Below are 18,319 nucleotides of genomic sequence, written 5' to 3'. Positions count from 1 at the left end.
AAACAACATGCGTAAATACCACGAGAAAATGAGAAAAGCGCTGCGCCTAACAATGGCAGCACAATGGATGATGGGTCGATCAGCACCTCCAACATGGAGCCAGTCACCGTGCGTGCGTGCGTGCCTGTCCTGCAGCCGGGACCTTCCCCCCACACACGTGGAGAGGAGCAGTGAAAGCTCCTGCAGCAACCTGATGCAGCGTGCACTGAATGTCTGCTCTTGATCCCAGTGTTTGAGCGGCTGACCAGTCATGACAGACACTTCAGTTGGTTCTTGGTGGAAGATGAGGCGTTAGCGTCATGAGCAATGTCTCAAACAAGTTACATTTCAAATAGTTCCAGACAAACAAACAAACCAAGAAGGCGGGGGGCGGGGGGCGGGGGTTCCCGTGTTGACATTACATTCCTGACGCAGCGGTTTGATCCCAAGGTTCCACAGAAGAATCCTCACCTCCAAGTGAGGAGCTCAGATGGCACCCGGCCCGCCGCGGGTCGTGGCCATCTGGAGACACCAGCTTTGCACGAGTCACATTCTCTAATGATCCAGCTCCAGCGACTCTCCACAATGCGAGGGGCTTCCCGTTCCCACCTGTGCCCATGTGACAGGGCCCGGCAGCTGCCTCCCCCTGCTGGGACGGGGCCCATATATTAGCGCTAAGTGCCTTTGTCCAGCCGGAGGGGCTGAGAGCGCTTGTTACCGTGATGAAATGCAGATTGAATGGAGGGGCTCTGTGTCTCAGGCACGAGAGCTGGGACTGGGCGGCTTTTGTGTCCCACACATGCCTTTTGTCGGGAGCCATTCACAGCTCTGCGGAGGAGGCGGCTGAGAGTGACTGACCTCTCCTGATGAGTCGGCCTGCTGCAGGAGTGTTTGCTCTCTCCGTTCTGCGGTGAAGAACCAACCCTCCCGACAGGCGCGGCTTCATGGGCCCAGTCACCAGCAGTGTCTCCTCTGGAACCCGACACACTGCGGCAGGGATTTCTGTGTCGTCTGACCTCTTGAACGCACCAATCCAAAATGGCAGCTATTTTTGGGCTTTTGTCAGAAACACATCGACCAACGTGTATTCTGACCTTCTCATACTTATCCCCCTTTTTCCAAGATGTCTGCTCGGACGTTGATCTGTTTTGGCTGAAGGCAGCGCTCCCGGGTCCAAAAGGCTGGCCCATTCATCTCCTGCACCCCGGTGAGGTGAAGATGGAGCACGTCTGTCCCTGCGCCTCTTCAGTGCCAGCGTGTGGCGCTTCCCTCTTCAGCCGTCTCCTGCCACCATCATCCAAATAAACAGGGCTCTCTAAAGCCAAAAGTCACGAGTGAAGGACAGAGAAGGACTTGGATAAAAAGCTTTAATTTAAGAAAATAGAGCAGTGTAGCGCAGTGAAGACAATCACCAAAGATAAATTTGTTCTGATAAAATCTGGAGCGGCAGCGGCGTGAGACGACGGGGAGTCGGTCTATTTACATGACGTACAGTCTTTTCTGCAGCTTTGGATGCGTCTCATTTGTGGATGGACAGGCTGGCCAGAGGCTGGCAGAGCGGGCACGGGCACGGCATGCCGGGGAAGTGGTGCAGCAGGCCCGGGACCGGAGCGCCGAAGCCCAGGAAGCCGGCCGAGGGCGGCGAGCGCGCTGCCGCGGGGGCGGAACGCAGGGGCTGATGGAGCTGCAGGTGGGCCGCCACGCTGCGGCTCGGGGCCCCGGCTCCGTACGCCTCGCCCACCAGCTTCTTCATCTCCTCCAGGGAGCTGGACAGCATGAGGATGTAGTTGCGGGCCAGCAGCAGGGTGGAGATCTTGGACAGCTTGCGGACGGACGGGCCGTGGGCGTAGGGCATGACCTCTCTCAGGCCGTCCATGGCCTGGTTCAGGTCGTGCATCCTCTTCCTCTCCCGGCTGTTGACCTTCAGCCTGAGGTCCTGCATCTCCTCTTTGTTGAGCTGGCTCCTGGTCTTGGCCTTCCCGCCGCCCGGCCGGGTCTGGAACAGCTTGTCGGAGAAGAAGCCGGCGGCAGCGTCGTCCACCGCCAGGTCCGGGGAGGAGGAGCGGCTGCAGGTGGAACCGGCGTCAGAATCCATCTGGAGGCAGTGTCAGAGCGGGACAGGCTCTGGAGGGCCCCTTTATACCAGCAGCCCCACAAAAGAACAATGCCCTGCATAATGAGCGACTTGGAGCGGCAGCCAATGGCGTGGCCCCCTGCGGCCCCCGCTGGTCGGCCCCTCGCACACATTAACCCGACACCGGTGTGTTTCTGCTGCGGTGATGAGTCAGCAGTTTCACGCGACGGTGTCATGCCGACGCCGACGATGACGATGATGACGGTGACGACGATGATGAAGACGACGCCTGCCTGGGTGGAGCACGTCTGTGACCTGCAGCTGTGACAGATGTGCAGTGGAACTCCTCACATTCAACTGATGCCACCACCACCACCGGAGCAAAGTGAAGGAGGCAACAGTTGCTGTGGGCTCATTGTTTGCTTTGTTCAACAAGTCAGAACTTGAAGTCATTGTTCTGGAGCCCATCCGACGGCACCTTCCCCTGGCCTCATTATCACATTAGAGGCAGCGAAGAGTGAGAGTGTGGATGAGGGTGACGATGCCCTGCAGGCCTGATTTACATGCCGCGTCCACGAGAGCCGGCCTGAAGTCTGAGGGCAGCGTGTCAAGAGCGCCGTTAATGGCACACTAGCTCCAATTCAAGCCACGCACAGGACAAAAGAGGCCAGATGCATGTGAGTGGCTGCCAAACAGCCCGCGAAATCCCCTCACTGTCGGTGGACGCTAGAGAGAGCGGCCAGTGAAAGTCTGCTCCCCCTGGCTAGCTGGGACAGCGGCCCATCTTCAGCTGAGTCAGACCCCGGAGCCACTGGGCCACCACAGGGCTCGCACCTGAGCTCCCACGTTGAGACTCCGCTGGTGGGTCTGGCGCTTGTTTGTGACCGGCATGAGACTCATCTGAAGCTCATGGAGGGAAAGAAGTCCATTTCTTGTGAGGGGAAACGCAGGCAGCCACTGTGACACCTTCAGCTCACCACGCGCTCTGACTCTCACATGACACGTCACGCGACGAGGAGGCCGGCGGCCTGTATGGTTGGTCCTGTGGGAGGAAACCAGAGTGCCAGCCGGACCAGCAACGCCAGAAGTGGAATGTTGACATGCTGACATGGAAGGGCATTAGCATTAGCATCAGCACACTGGAGAACAGCGGATGGCTTCCCCTGCTGAAGGTCCTGACGGAGCGGCCATGTTGGAGCGATCATTCCATGAACTGAGGCCATCCAAGTGGATCACAAGCCAGTGGGACCGTCCCGTCTCATTCGTGTGTTTGGCTTTTCGGCCGGCTCATGGGGGGCAGCCAGTGACAGCAAGGGTTGTATCTGGGATTATGGCTGGTGGAGCAGCACAGCTGACCAACAAGGCCGCTCTGGTCTTCTCTGCCCGCTGAGCAGAGAGTGAGGGCACCGAGAGGTGGAGCCCGGCCCCCGCTGACCCGAGAGGAACCGACGGGCTGGGTAGGACCCGGTGGTCGGGCAGAGTGAGGCCGGGTCGGCAGACACGACATCGTGACCTCCGTCCTCCCTTCCATCATGCGCCACGACTGGCAGGCTGATTCGCTGGGCTGGTCCTCAGAGGGAGCACACACACACACACACACACACACACACACACACACACACACTCTCCACGCCAACAGTTGGCCCCTCACAATGAGGAAGTCTGGGGTGTCTGATGCGCCACTGGCTCCGCCCCACTGCTCTCTTTGTCTCCCTGGCTCGCGCTCCTCGCCACGGCAACACGCCGCCGTCCCATCTGTGCGTCGCTGCCATGTGTCCATTCATAGCAGCACTGTATGACCAAAGTACATGTTGTGTCCCTCTACTGACCGCTGACCCTGGGGTCAGCAGGCACAAAGACCCGGGTGTCGGTGGCCCTCATTGGCTCTTGATGGACGAGCTGATCAATGGTGGATGGAAGTGTGTCTGCGGACGAGGACCGTGGAGGCGTCAGGGCGGCTTCTTCATGCTGCTGAATAGTTAGGTCGAGACCCTGGTTCACTGTCTGCACTGGCTCATGTTCCAGGTGAGCCAGCCTCATGTGACTCCTCCCACTGGCGGCAGGTGCGGGGCGTGGTGCCAGTTAGCCAGCTAGCATCCTTGCACCTCTGCTTCCAAGGAGACCTGTCTCCTCTCAGCTCCTGCCGCTGACCTCGGCTGCGTGGCCTCTTGACTTTATAGCACCTTTGTCATTGATATCATCCTTTGTCTGACTTTTCCTGTCTTGCCGAGACCCGGGCCCCTAAGTTTGGCCCGGCAGCCCCAGCCTGCTGAGTGGCGCCTTAAATATCAATACGTGTTTACGAGCGCCCGTAAACGCTGCGCGCGGGGCGGAGATCCCGGGTCCCGGGTCCCACCTCGGACCTGAGAGCTCCTCGGCGGATCAGGAGGTGAAACAAAAGCTCCTGCTCGGTACAAGTCTGGTGGCTGAGCCAGAGGAGATATCTGGGGGACAGCGAGTAGGAGGAGGGCGCCCATTAACCCCGAGCCCACGACAGCACAGGGGGCCGTGAGCGGGCCGCTGGCTGGTTAAATATTGGCCCTCAGCGATCTCCTGTCATTGTCTAGTTAGCAGCAGCCCGTTGGAGGCGCAGACACATGTCTTGGCAGCCGGAGTGAGCCGACACAAAAGCCCGAAAGGCAGGGATGGAGATGTATGGGTCGAGGGTGGGGTACTCGCCACGTGGGGCCCCTGGTCGTAAAGCCCCCTCCTCTTGGCTTGTCTTTCTGTGGCGTGACAGTGATGGACGGGCCGCGCAGCCGTGCGGCAAACACACACACACACACACACACACACACACACATACGCGTTTTTGTGATTCAGAAGGACATTTTCTCCAAACAGGCCCAGTGGTGGTTTAAGGGGACTACCCTTTCCTGAGGTGCTACAGCTCTCAGCCAATGACAGAACAGCTTCTAAAAATCTAACAAAAATTCTGCTCCCACTGGTGTTCGGATACACTCTTCACAGGCTGATACACAGCCACCTGATGGGGTTGTGGCTTTAGAGGACGTACATTAGGGGGACCCTAAACAGCAATATGAGGACTTTAAAGTTCAACTAAACCCCGCCTCTAATTTACATAAAATACACACAAGTTAAGGACTTAGAGGGACATTTGTTTTAATGCAGCACCGGGGCTGGAACTGAACAGCGAACACAGATCCATGTCCTCACCATCACATTCCAGTCCTGTCATGTGATTGTGAGCAGAACATTGATGTATGAGTGTATGAGTGCTTACAACACAGCTTATGAGAGGGGAGTCCAAACTGGTCCTGAAGGGCTGCAGGTTTTTGTTCCAACTCACCTGGCACACATGGCTTCACCTGTCAGGTGTCAGAGGACTGTCATCAGCCTGATCGGTTCACCTGTGTGTGCTTGATGGGTTGGAACGAAAACCTGCAGCCACTTATGACCTTGAACTGGTCCTAAGAACAAAACCCAAAGCAGGTAAGTGCATGAACATATCCAATGAAGGTGTTATTTTTTCTTGGCCTGCCTCTTTGCAGTCACCCCTCTGTTTCTCACGAAGTCCCGGATGTTTTGAACCGACCGGTGGTCCAACAGTGGGGCCTCTGCCAGTTTGCACTGGCTGCATTCATCTTTACCGGCCAGTTTCCCGGCTTCAATGTGTTTCCTGAAGTGACGCATGACTGCTGCCACCTCAGTCTTTGACCAGGGCTTCTTCTTCACCCGTCTGGACCTTGTTTGAGCGGAGTCTGGTTCCGCAGCAGAGTCGGGTTCTAGAAGACAGAGAACATATGAATAAATGACTTCATTTTTAGTGACATTGCAACAGTTATTATTGGGTGGAAGTATTTCAGTTCACCTGACTGGAGTTAAAGGTGAAGGGACTAAAGGATGAGTGCAAGATGACATGGTGAACATTCATGGATGGAGGTTGAGGCCCTAAGAGCTCGATAAGGATGATCAGAGGAGTCATCCTCCTGCTTGGTGGTGAATGAATAAGAAGGAGGAAAAAGAAAAAGTTTCCTGATCAGAGATCAGGCAAGAGGACTGGAGGACCTGAAGTGCTGAGCGGAGGGAAGAGTGCCTGAAACTCATGGACGTGTTGAAGGAGTGGAAGGATGACGAAGACAGGGCAAGTGCTCTGCAGCGTGGAGCATATTGCCTCAACATGATGTCAGCCTGGCCTCACCTCCACACACAGGGGTTGGCCCTTGTACACTGGATGTCACTGGAGCCAGTGCTTCATCTGAACACGAAATTGAAACGTTTTAGCTTGAGCCATGTGATTGCAAACACTCACAGTGACAAGCCGAGACTTACTGAAGTCCTCTGTGTCGCCAACTTGTTCTGTGGCTGAACACTCTGGCGCAGCATCCATGCATTTGCTGGTGCTGCTTCCTGAACCGGACACTTGTGCCTCATCACCAGAGTCACTGCCACCGTCCATCTCCTCGGTGTCACTGGTGTCTAGTTCATCTGAAACAGCAAGACCAAGACAAATGTTCAAACTATGATCACTTTCATCATGAACATAATGAGGTCATTATTATTTTGTCTTTTGTTCACTGTAACAGGAAGGAACACACACATTTGAGATCACATACAAACCTTGGATTTCAATGTCATCCAGACTCTTGAATCTTGGACAGCGTTCCCTTCTCTAGAGTGAGCAGCAACTTGGAAATCTTGGCCAGCTGAGTTGTCGGCACGGGCAGCCTGTAGAAGTCACGGTGCACACGGATGTCATGACCCAGGAAATCGGCAACTTGATCCAGTTCGTTGTGCTTCAAGTTGAGCACTTGAGAGAGTGTCGCCACATGCTTCCTGAGCTGAGTCGATCTCAGGTGCTCTGGGTGCTTCGCGCCACATAGATTAGCACAAACACGGAGTGCATCTTGCCCACGGTAGTGGCTCATGGCTTTCGGTCGGGCAAACAGAAATGCATTTGAGGCACAAACGTGGCACTCTACTCGTTTGCTCACAAGCAGAGAAAGGCCATCGACCATTTTTGGTGTCAGGAGGACTGCCACCTTTCGACCCCGTTTCCCTTTGATCTCCACTCTGGAGAAGTAGCTACAGAGCCTCTGTTCAAGCTTGGACAAACCCAGTGCCACATCCTCATGCAGTTCATGATCATCCCGACTCTCAAAACTCTCCACCAGCATCTTTGAGACCTCCCCTGCACGTCTTCGGTTGAAGACGATGATTTGGGCCAGCAAGATCTGTGCAAGTGCACTGTAGTGCTGGCAGGAGGCCACCTCTTTCAGTTTACTGACACCAGTTGACACATTCCTTTCCAAGTAGCCATGAAGCAACTTGACATCTTCTGTGAAGGGCAAAGTGGAGGGCTTATTGTACTTGGCATCACTTAAAGTAGTCAAGGCCCCATGTGAGATGACCTCAGACCACTTTGAGGTGTACAGCTTCTTGAACATATCAGTGGACTTCATTAGCGCTTCGTCTTCTGCCACAAGAGCCCTGCAATGAACGATATCTGCAATTTTGTGTAGTGTGTGTCCTAATTTTAACGCAAGACTCGGTGTGCTGTATGTGTTGTTTTGCTCCTGATACCCAGAGACTTTTTTCACTGCGTTGAGAACCTTTGGGAAGTTTGGTGGTTTTACGGCGTCCTCCATGTTTGCCACCGAGAAGTCCTTCTGTAGGCACAGCAGCAGACGGCCAACTTCTCTGAGTTTTTGCCTCATGTATTCATTTTTTGTTGCGTCTTGTCCATGTTTGTTGACCAGGGATTGTGCGAACTGAACGATGGTCAAGTCGTTACGCACAACTGAGGCGACCTCATCCTGGTTCATGGCAGTTAACAGCTTCCATACTCCAGTGGAGACCTGTTGCTGGGATGCAGACTCCAGCGAGGCAGCAGTACCGAGTACTCGTCTTCTCCCAGGCCGTTGTTCTTCATCCTCTGGCTTACGGGCACATCGCTTTACATGTCTCCACAGATGTTTCCGAACAAACATGCCTTGGCAATAGATGCAGTGGATAAATTTTTCTCTCACTGGGTCACCATCTGGCTTTCTTTTGATTTTCAGCTCTCCCTTCCCAGTTTGTAGAACCTCTGTGTTGTGTTGGAAGTTGCCCCTGTTCCTCAACATGTCCAATACTTTTTTACGTTCTTTTGAGTGTGGGGGAAATGAAAAAGCATGTGAAACTTCTAAGTTGCTTGAGTGGGTTTGCAGATGACGGGCCATCTTTCTCACTGACTTTCCACAAATGAAGCAGGAGTTTTTAGAACTTAGCGTCGCTGCAGTCGTTTCTTCCACTTGCTCTGCTCCACTCACTTCTTCACTCAGGTTTGGTCTCGGTGGTGGACTGTCAGGGTCTTCAGGAGGCAACAGATCTTTAGAGGACCCGGGCCTATCTGAGGTGCTCTCATCTGTTCTGATGAGGTCATTAACTAGTTCTGCAAATGCTTTTTTAAATTTCTTTGATGGTGAAATGACTGGAATGTCATCTTCAGATTCTTCCGCAGAGTCTGGCACAAAGTCTGCATCAGACTGACCGGTGTCATCCTCAGATATGTTTTGTGGTGGTCCATTGCCTGGCAACTGCTCATCTACAGAACCATCATCAAACTGTACCTAAAAAGAGAAAATATGAAGCTAGTAAAAGCTAAACACGTATGTAGTGTGCAGTGGGACACCCACCTCTGACACATGGACGAAGTCTGTCTTTGTTCGTCTGAGGCATATTTTATGCCAGGCGTTTAAACAAGCTGAAAATGTAGTTTGAAATCAGTTTTGGTTTTGTGGATCCAAAGGTTTTTATGTAGACAAAACTAAACTTCTCTACTTAAGCAGACAAACATGCATTCATTACCACACACTAGGTGCCAACAACTCACTTTTGCATTTGTATCCCTGCCACTTGAAGGCTGCAACAGGCCCCACACAGGCAGCACACTTCTCCAGACTGGATACAGTGGCACAGACCACCTGGTGCACGTCACACTGCTGGGGAAGTCAAGAGAGAAAACAAGAATTCGGGGTTTCATCATTGTAAGAAGCAAGCAAACAAACTGTAAAACAGCCCACCCTTGAATTATAATTTCATAACAATAGACATCAGGCTCAAACTGTGAGAAACTGGTTCAGGGAGCATGAGACATCATGTTCACACATGGATCTGCCACCACAGATCCATGTGTTGTGTTTGTAGACAATCTGAAGCGTGTAGTAGTCAGAGCAACTTGCAATGCTCCCAACTAGTCAAATCAGTACCTACACCGAGAGGCTGGTCACAAAAAAGCAGTTGTAAATTGTTAAGACAGATGTCTCAGGTGTCGTCACAGGTGACGTGCATGAAGTGATTGTGGTGAATGTGTTTAACAATGGTGTGGGAATGAAAGGTCAGTATAGTTTTCATGATCTATTGGTCTGTACATCAAGTATGAGTTGTCAGTGTGACGGGGGGCTGCTTTCCTTCTTCAGAAATCAGTGTCATTGAATATCACACACTCCAGTTTACCTGTCTCGGTGGGTTGTCGACAGGACTCATTTGATTTTCCTGATTCTTCTTTTTTTCTTACGTGGAATATGCCTGAAAGAGAGGACAAGACTTCATCTGTTCTTTTGGACATGCATTATGAGTGTATCAGCTACACTTGATTGAAAACAAGCTGAACAACAGCCCCGTATTAATAACCTAAAATAGTATGAGCAGTCATTTGCTCCATGACTTGTTCTTTTCCCGTTATTTTGAAAAGCTACGTTCATTAGCTGCTCTGAAACCCTCCCAGGAAGTCAGACCAAATCAACGGTCATTATTTATGATTATTTATTATTTATTTATCAGTTATCACTTCTCACAGTTCACACTCAACTTGATTACTTCTCACAGTAATCAAGTTGAGTTACAGTTGAGATGATCGTACATACAAGAAATACGTCGAGAAAGTAAAAGAACTTCCGGCGAAATTTCTAAACATCGTTCAAAGATTTTCAATCGAGTTTAACTTTGAAACATAAACGATGCGCATCAGCGCGCGTGCGCCATTCCCCGCATTCACTGCCGATGGGATTCTCGGTTCTGACGTGGATTCCCGTCAGGAGATCCAACAAAACTAACCGCGTGTCATGTACTTCGTATTATTCATCGTCAACCGCCGTGAAGTCCGTTCTGTTCAGTGAGACGCTCCACTCTGACGGTATTCAGTCGTTAATTGAAAGCCCTAATGCAGCGACATGAGTCGCCATTTAATAACGTCGAAACGAGAGCATCGCACATGCGTATTTGCACCCGCATCTAAACTCATCTAATCTAATCTAAAAATGCGCCGCACCGCGTGGTTTCTTCAATGAACTGTGGTAAAAGTCATAAATGCACTGAGAGGCTATCACAGTGTTCGCCAGGTCAGACAGCCTTAATGAACGTCAATAAATACGGTCTTACCTGATTGAGAGACGGTCTCCTCCAGCTGTCACGTGCTTCCAGGCAGTTAAAGGGGCGCGTGTATACGTCCCCCTAAATCCTCAGCCCGCCCACTTTTTCATGAACCAATCAAAAAAAGGCCCGCCATTTTCAACCGTGTGTATCAGAAATGTGTATGAAGGTGCAGTACCACAAGAGTAACCAGGGGCGCAGTGACATACACAATTATACACAAAAAAACAGGTGAAGTGACCTATAGGGTCTTTGGCTAAAAAAGAGAGAGGGGGTATTTTAGAGCCTCCTGAGCATGAATACATTGCTCGATTTACAGGGACTTTGGGTAAGTCCCTGTAGATCACCTGGGTCCCCGTGCTGTAGGTGAAAAGTCAGGCCAAAAGTCCTCATAAACCACAAAAACCAACACACACACACACACACACACACACACACACACACACACACACACACACACACACACACACACACACACACACACAGCCCACCTCATTTGCCCAGTGTGGGCGAGGCCCGGCAGCAAGGAGGCGCCATCCCACTGGAGCCTGGACTCAATGCTGCTGAGGCCCAGCGGTGCGCTGAAAGAAGCCGCCACAAAGACCCTCCATCTCTCTTGTTTTGTTTTGCCTCATAAAAAAAAAGCCTCTCCTTAATTGGTGCTCCATAAAATTAGCATCTCCAAGCTGATGAGATTTCCTCTCCGTCCCTGCCATTCACTTTCGGGCCTTTCACAACTTTATTGGGCAGCAGTGAAAGAGGAGGCTCATGTAAGTTTGTGCCCTTTGCCCCCGTCCCTCCACCTCCCACACCAGTTAAGCAAGTCACCACAGAAGCCTTCTGCTGCGCCGCGGAAGCCCAGCTCTCAGAAGCACACTCGCGTGGTCATGTTCCAGTGGAGCGAAATGTCTTCATGCGTTTGTACTTTGAACAACTGGATCCTGAGCGATGTCAAGCGCTGAGATGACCTCACGCTGATGTGGAATAAAGCTTGTATCCCGCGACTTGTGTGGCTTCTTCTGCTCCCGACTCGATGCCCGGAGAAGTCTATACCCCGCTGGCCGGACGACAACACCACGGGCCGCGCTGCCTCCAGGCACCTGCCTGTTGGATTTGTCGAGACACGTCCCTCAACCACTTCCACCACGCCTCCTTCTCCATCCGGCTTCCTGGCTGAAATATCCTCCCGTTAGCTGTGAACGGCAAGTGCATCGACTCTGCCGTGAGTCGTGCCAGACTGGTCAGCGACCATGGGCAAGATGGAGGCTTTTCTGGAGCCCAGGTGCTCACTTGTGACGGATCCCCTCATTCACTGGAGGGAGGTTTTCTGCCTCGCAGGAGATTTGTCCCCAGCCTGTCAAGTCTGCTGCACGAGGATGGCGAGCAGCCGACATTTCCCCCTCTTTCATCATGAATTTGGAGGTTTTTGCTTCATTCTGCCAGTAAACAGACACAGACTGGGGTTCCAGAAGAAGATGCTGGAGGTTTGTCAACACTTCATCTGGTTTAGTCGACCGCGTTTGGCTCGGTGAACAGCTCTTGGCTCCAGACGAGCCGCTCCGTTCCGTCACTTCCGTTTGTCCTGGACAGGGCTGGTGTGGTGAGTCGGTGTGTGTCGGCACTTTCACCTCAGATGAGTGAGGCGGAGACTCTCTCCGTGGGCCCCTGAAAGTGGGCAGGGCTTGTCGACATTCGCCAGAGAGCGAGACCAGGGTCCGCGCGGCCTCTTGACCCAGGAGGCTCCAGGACGCGGGCCCCCTTCAGGGACCTCAGCGTGGCGCGGTCCTGAGAGCCGAGGCACTGCAGCAGCGCCAGCAGGATCAGAGGCAGGACGGGGCGGCACCTGGGTGGCTGTGGGCAGAGGCCTGGTCCAAACCATCCAGGAAGAGGCCACATGGAGGTGCGGAGGCTGAGTGCTGCCCCCCGGTGGCATGAGAGCACATGTCCCGCCTTGGTCCCGCAGTGCTGATGAGAGACAGAGAGTCAGGTCCTTCACTCAAGAGGCGCCACCTGGCCCAGGCTTCCTCGCCGTCTCATCACGATGAAAGACTCCAGTGTCCCGGAAGGTTGACAGCTGTTTGGAGAGTCAGCTCTCGCGTTACAGCCAGATCAGAACAACTGAGTGAGGACTTTGCCATTTCCAGATGAGCAAACCACAGAATAATGTGGACTGTTTTGCTCTCATGACTCGTAACTCGTAAGCCTGGTTCTCAGCTGTGCAGAGCACGAGTGACTGGGACCGTGAGACCGACTCTGGAATAGGCGAAGACAATAATGTGAGAGGGCATCAGCCGTCTGTGTCCTCATGAAGACACTCGCCGTCACTCACTGTGCAATGAGCCAAGGATCTGGTCTGCGTTCCTCACGCCTCGTACCCCGCAGCGATCTCCACTGGACAAGGACGGAGTGAAGCGGCTCAGAAAGACGAAGTAGCATGTCGAATGGCGTCTTTGTCCACCAGAGTGACCAGAATAGCTGGCTAGTCATTGCTGAGTCCTGCATATTTGAGTCCTTCTGACTGGCCTACCTGTCTGAGGAGAACACATGAACAACATCTTTTTCTATTTGCCGTCGAAATGTGCTCACTCTGAAGACCTGACCTCAGGTTGACCCGCGCTGGTTCGCCAGCAGCGGACACTAAAAGGTAAAGAGTGGATCCATGTGACCATTGTGTGGCGTGGCGTGGCGTGGCGTGGCGTGGCGTGGCGTGGCGTGGCGTGGCGTGGCGTGGCGTGGCGTGGCGTGGCGCTCACCTGTGCAGGATCATCTGTCTTAGCAGATCCATGGGCCGGGAGAGAGGGGCAGCGTGCCGGAGCCACAGCAGCCGGACATGTGCAGCGTGTGGAGCTGCTCAGGAGGAAGCATCCCAGTGCAGGGAAGTGTTTTCGGCCACCTCTCACAAAGGTCATGTAGCAGACCAAACGCTCACTGATCTCCATGCTGCAGTCTCCTCGAGGCATGGAGCGGATTCCAGCCGAATAATGGAGCCCATGAGCTCAGTTGAGAAACAGTAGTTTGTTTTCCCCCATCTGTGCCCCAAAAGGTCACTTCTTACTCTGAAAAGAATTCCATCCTTCCAGATGGACTTTGGAGGAAATCAGCGGTTGACTCTCCGAGACTCTTTTTCCAGTATATCAGAATTTACCTTTCTCTCTGTGTGTGTGTACATATACACACACTGTATCTATATGAAACACTCGGTGTGAAACGTCCTCACCGTGGATCCGCTCTGGTCCAGCCGTCTCTCCACCGCAGCTGTACTCAAGCCGAGCAGCAGGGGGCGCTGCTCCTCCACAACCATGGCCCGCACACGTCTCCCCTCTGGAACCAAATGAGAGTTCTTGTTGGGACTGGCTCAGCACTGGGGAGGAGGAGACTCTCATTGTGTGAGAGAACTGGGTCAAGAGAGAGGCGGGCAGCTGGCCCAGTTGAAGGTCCAGTCATCAGAGTCCCCATGGTCTGATGGGTCACACTCTGGAGGGTCCAAGTCAAAGTCCACCTCCCAAAAATGCACACTGCAGGGAGAGAGAATCGGGAAGGGCCCGAGTGGGAGGAGACCCCGCCACATTCAAAACAAGCAGCCGTGATTCTCTGCCGGGCCAACGGAGAGGAGTCACTGCTCACTCAGGCTGCTGTCCCATCCACCTCTCACCTCTGCACGTGTCTGTCCTCCCGCTCCACCAAGTCAGGTGTCACCTCATCCTTTCTCCTCCACTGGTCTCAGCGGAACGATGCGTTCAAAGACCTGAGCGTCAGTGTTGATGGTTCCGTCTCTGCGTGGTTCTCTCCCGGCTGGGTGGGACTCCCTGCTGAGCCGCGACGTGGATCTCACACACCAGGAAATGGGAAAAAAACAACAAAAAAACCCCACCTGAGATTGTTTGCGTACTTCTGCCCTCACGTTCCCCTCTGACCTGGAGCCTGCTTCAGGACGCACACAGGCTTCTGCAGTCAGGTTCCAGAGGACAGTGACTCTGGTGAAGGTGCGGTGATGCAGGAGCTGCGGCCAGAAGGAGCGACTGACGGTGGAGAGCAGAGGCCAGACTGGGACTCGCCTCCCGACCTGCAGGAGCACCTCCTCTCAACGACGGCTCCAGTCGCAGTGGGGATTCGTCCTTGCTTCGATTCTGGAGGAGCTCGACATGATACTTCATGTGGCATATTGGCTGAGAAAAGGTTTGGGGAAATCACATACATGTCTGTGCACAAGACTCGAAACATCATCTTCATGAACAAGGTATGTGCAGCCAGTGGCCTCCTGGTGTGGAGTCGGACACTCTCACATCCAAGGTCACCTGCCGTCCCTCCAGTTTGGCAGCTATGACGGGTCCCGTTGATCGCTGCAGAGACACAAGGCCTTGGCCCGTGAAGGGTCAGCCACCTGACCGCGGCGGCTCTGAGAGCTCGGTGTCGGCCGGGTCACTCCGCATTTTAATGGGAGCCCCGTGTCAGCAGGGACAGGTCCATGAGCCCGGCGTAGGTGGACAGGCCACGTGACGCACCGGAGCGGGGCAGAGTGAGGCGCCACGGTCACCGCGGCCCCATCAGCTGATTCGTGCAGAAGTCAATCAAGAAATGGAGCCAGCTTTGATACGAGCAGAACCTTTCAGTGGGAGCAGCAGAGCCGGGTGGACCGCAGACCCGGGCATGTGAGGGAGTCACCACTGGGTGGATCCAGTTTCAGGATGTGAGCATCTGGCGGGCGACGGAGGGAGCGGGACACTGGGGGGGACACCAGGCACCAGCCACACAGGCCAGATGGTTCCACACGCAAGGAGCAGCCTCTCGGTGCCGGGACCCAGGAGCTCTGGATGGGACTTGGTCACACATGTCTTGATCCAGAACAACAACAACAAATTCAGCCTGAACTCCACCTCACAAAGGCTGGAAAAGCGAGCACTGGAGCTCTTTAGAGGCTCCACGGTCAGACGGAGGAGGCTGGTCCTGATGAGAGCCGCCTGGGTCCGGCACGGGGGCGCATGCCTTGTGGTCGTTGCCATGGTTACGACCAGGACCGGCGTCAACAGCGGAGGACCAATGGGACGAGGACGGAGCCCACGTAGAGGAACGTTTGTGTCTCGAGGGTCAAGACCTCAGATAGGTTTTTGTGGCTCTACCGGAGTCAGGCGTAGTTGCTGAGCCAGAATTCTGCCCATGTATTAGACTCCTCTGTCAGGGAAGACATTTCTTGGACATAGCTTGTTGGATTCTTGGTAGAGTCATTCTCACGGGTGAACGAACGCACGGAGGCACACGGGAGGCGTATTTCCAACAAGAGCCGTCCACCTTGGCGCTCAGACGGAGCAGCGCTGGAGCCACAGAAGGCACCAACAGGGAGTCCTTCCCTTCCAACTGTGTTGAGCTGCTCCAGCCGCCTGGTCACGTTCACTTTCGGTCAGCCGCTTCTGCCTCCGCCAGGGTGGGCCGCGGGGCGGGAGCACAGGCAGGGGGCGCTGACTGGCAGCCAAGGAGGAAGGCAGGACAACATCAGGTGACAGCTGAAGTATCAGAGGCCCAACGCTCCTCAGGCTGCGGCTTGGTCCCAGCAGATGCAGGGGGAACTTTCTCGACCAGACCTTTGAAGTGGAGCGGAGCCCCAATTTCATCCACCAACAAAGGAAGGTGGTCACTGATCCTCCAGTGAGGACACGCAGTTGATGAGTCAAACATCATTCCATCGTTCTGGAATAAAGCCATACACACAGTGGAACAGACCTCAGGCTGCTGACCAGTGAAAACCCTCAAACCCGACATGCGCACCGCATCACCAGGTAGCAGAGCCACCGCCGCTCTTCTCTGCTGACGTCGGCGCGACAACACATGACATGAGAGGCTCGGAAGTGAGAAACCAAACAGCCCAAGTGTGGCAGCTGTCGATCCAAGAAGAAAGCCACCCTCTTCTAAGAGCGGAACAGTGTCACCCATCGGTTCTGCGTCCAAAGTGGAGCTCAGGCAAGGCAGGGTGCAGAAGCAGCGTGTCACCCGGAGATATAGTGCCGCGCTCGGTCCTGAATGATGAAGGGCACTGTTGTAAAGGAGGGGGCCCCGGACTCATTGAGCGCACGTGGATGGGATCATAAAGCATGAGACGTGCGCTGCCAACACGTGGACGGACACCTGAAGAGCACGCCAGCCTCCACATCCTTGGTCCTCGCTCCCGTCTCCAGACTCCTGTCAGTCCATGGCTTCAGTGCGGCTGGACGGTGATGCAGAAAAGACAGTCCAGCTCCAGCCAGAGTGAGCCGCAGGCCACTTCCACGCGAGCAGGCCACGTCCAGGGCAGCCATGATTCATTTGTCACTAATGGAGCGGGCTTGTTCTCCCCAGCCGACGGATCGATGCAGCAGTGAAGTGATGCCTCATGTGAGCCAGGAGCCACAAATCAGAGAGTGTGGCGTGTGCCGTTACTTTCCTGATGTCATGGTGTGAAGGACACGCCAGCGGCCGTCCTCCTCCACAGCACTTCGAGACCTCCTGAATGTGCACCAGGTGACACCAGGCGGAGCATTTGTTCACAGCAGCACAGAGGCCAGCGGCCAGAGCGAGCTGCGGCCTGGTGGTGACACCAACCGAGGCATTCTCAACCTTCTGGGCTGAGCCCAGTCATGAAAATCAACACAGTCCAGAATCAAACCATGACCATGACAAAGCGCACGTTCGCTGAGCGTTAGAATGGCACAAATAAAGCCGTGATTCGCCAGCTCTCTTCCAGCTCCACATGGGGTGAAGGCGTCCCCCCCTCACAGTGGAGGCCACCAGAGAACCAACTGGAGTCGGACAAGATGCCCCACTCCGAGTCTCTCCGGGTCGACTGTGTAAGGGAGTCCAGACCGAGAAGCTCTGGTTCTTTGGCTTCACTCCACAGCTGAGAGGAGAAACCCACGGGCCAGTGAAGAGCTTTGTCTTTCGTCACCAAACTCCCTCATGATTGAGGACTGCGCTGACCTGCGTCCGGGCCTCACCCAGGAAGAAGACCCCAGCAGACCTGGAGAAGGATGTGACTCTCTGTATTCTCCCCACCAGACACAGCAAGGTGGCGCTCATCTGAATGGGTGGAGAGCAGGCGGCCGCGAGGCCAGCCACGGCAGGCGGCACCAGCGGGGCCCACGGAGCGCAGCAGGTGATGCAGGGCGAGAGACATCTGGAGCCCAGGAGTGGCATGAGCCAAGACCGGTGCGTTTCTCTGTGTCGTCAGACTGGAAACACACAGCACGGGAAGCGATCCCACGCCCTGCCGGCTCGGCCCAGCTGCGACTGCAGTCCAGTTGAGCGAGCATCCTCGGCCGCGCAGCTGCGAGGGCGAGAGAGCAGCCCATAAATCAGCAGCAGGCGGCCCTGACTCGCTCGCTCGCTCGCTCGCTGGCGGTCAGGTCAAGGAAGCCATTTCAGCATCCACCTTCACGCTCTCCTTCACACCATCAGTGACGCAGCCATCACTCAGACCTGCCCAGCTTCATCTCTTCCAGGAGGTTGTCCTGGACACACTGCCTCCAGCAGGTCACAGCTCAGAACCACAGCGTCCCCACGTTCTCAGGCCTGTCACTGACATCCAGAGAAGAGAGGGAGCAGTTCTCAGTGGCTGTGGGGTCTGAGGCACGGCACCCAGGGGCCAGACTTGTGAGGGGCCCACAGGTACTCCAGTCCACTCACAACTGCAGGTACAGTATTTCACTTTCTACCAAGTGGAGGGGGGCGAGCTGAAGGACTTTCCTCTGCGCCTGGGCCTATTGAAGGGCTGAGTGGGCAGCAGTAATTCACGGCGGCGGCAGCCAACATCTCTGATCGGACAAGTTGGTGTCGGATGCGGCTCGACCGCAACTTCTTGGTAGCGAAGGTCTGACGGCTGGTTCTGGAGGCGCGCGCCTCTCTCTCTCTCGCTCTCTCCCTCTCTCT

At 54.5% G+C, this 18,319-nt stretch overlaps 2 protein-coding genes across 3 annotated transcripts; both read right to left on the bottom strand.

Annotated features, from left to right (window-relative positions):
- Positions 1-1,498: 1,498 nt before the first annotated feature.
- olig4 (oligodendrocyte transcription factor 4) lies at positions 1,499-2,074 on the bottom strand. The gene has a single exon (XM_053844641.1). The coding sequence runs from the start codon at positions 2,072-2,074 to the stop codon at positions 1,499-1,501; it is 576 nt and encodes a 191-aa protein (XP_053700616.1).
- Positions 2,075-4,771: 2,697 nt separating this feature from the next.
- Positions 4,772-9,768, bottom strand: LOC128747849 (uncharacterized). 2 transcript variants are annotated; one of them, XM_053846060.1, is made up of 7 exons: positions 9,512-9,768; positions 8,889-8,997; positions 8,692-8,759; positions 6,635-8,625; positions 6,347-6,502; positions 5,886-6,272; positions 4,772-5,799 (listed from the first exon to the last, which is right to left on the bottom strand). In XM_053846060.1, exons 1-4 carry the CDS (start codon positions 9,539-9,541, stop codon positions 6,649-6,651), a joined length of 2,184 nt encoding a protein of 727 aa, XP_053702035.1. In that variant the 5' UTR covers positions 9,542-9,768; the 3' UTR covers positions 4,772-5,799; positions 5,886-6,272; positions 6,347-6,502; positions 6,635-6,648. The 2 variants fall into 2 exon arrangements, with proteins under 2 accessions (XP_053702035.1, XP_053702034.1); XM_053846059.1 differs by having other exon boundaries at positions 6,216-6,272.
- Positions 9,769-18,319: the final 8,551 nt, after the last annotated feature.

The sequence above is a fragment of the Synchiropus splendidus genome, chromosome 16, assembly GCF_027744825.2.
Source record: "Synchiropus splendidus isolate RoL2022-P1 chromosome 16, RoL_Sspl_1.0, whole genome shotgun sequence".
NCBI lineage: Eukaryota > Metazoa > Chordata > Actinopteri > Syngnathiformes > Callionymidae > Synchiropus > Synchiropus splendidus.
Note: the sequence above shows the minus strand (reverse complement) of the source record. Positions and strands in the feature narration are given on the sequence as shown.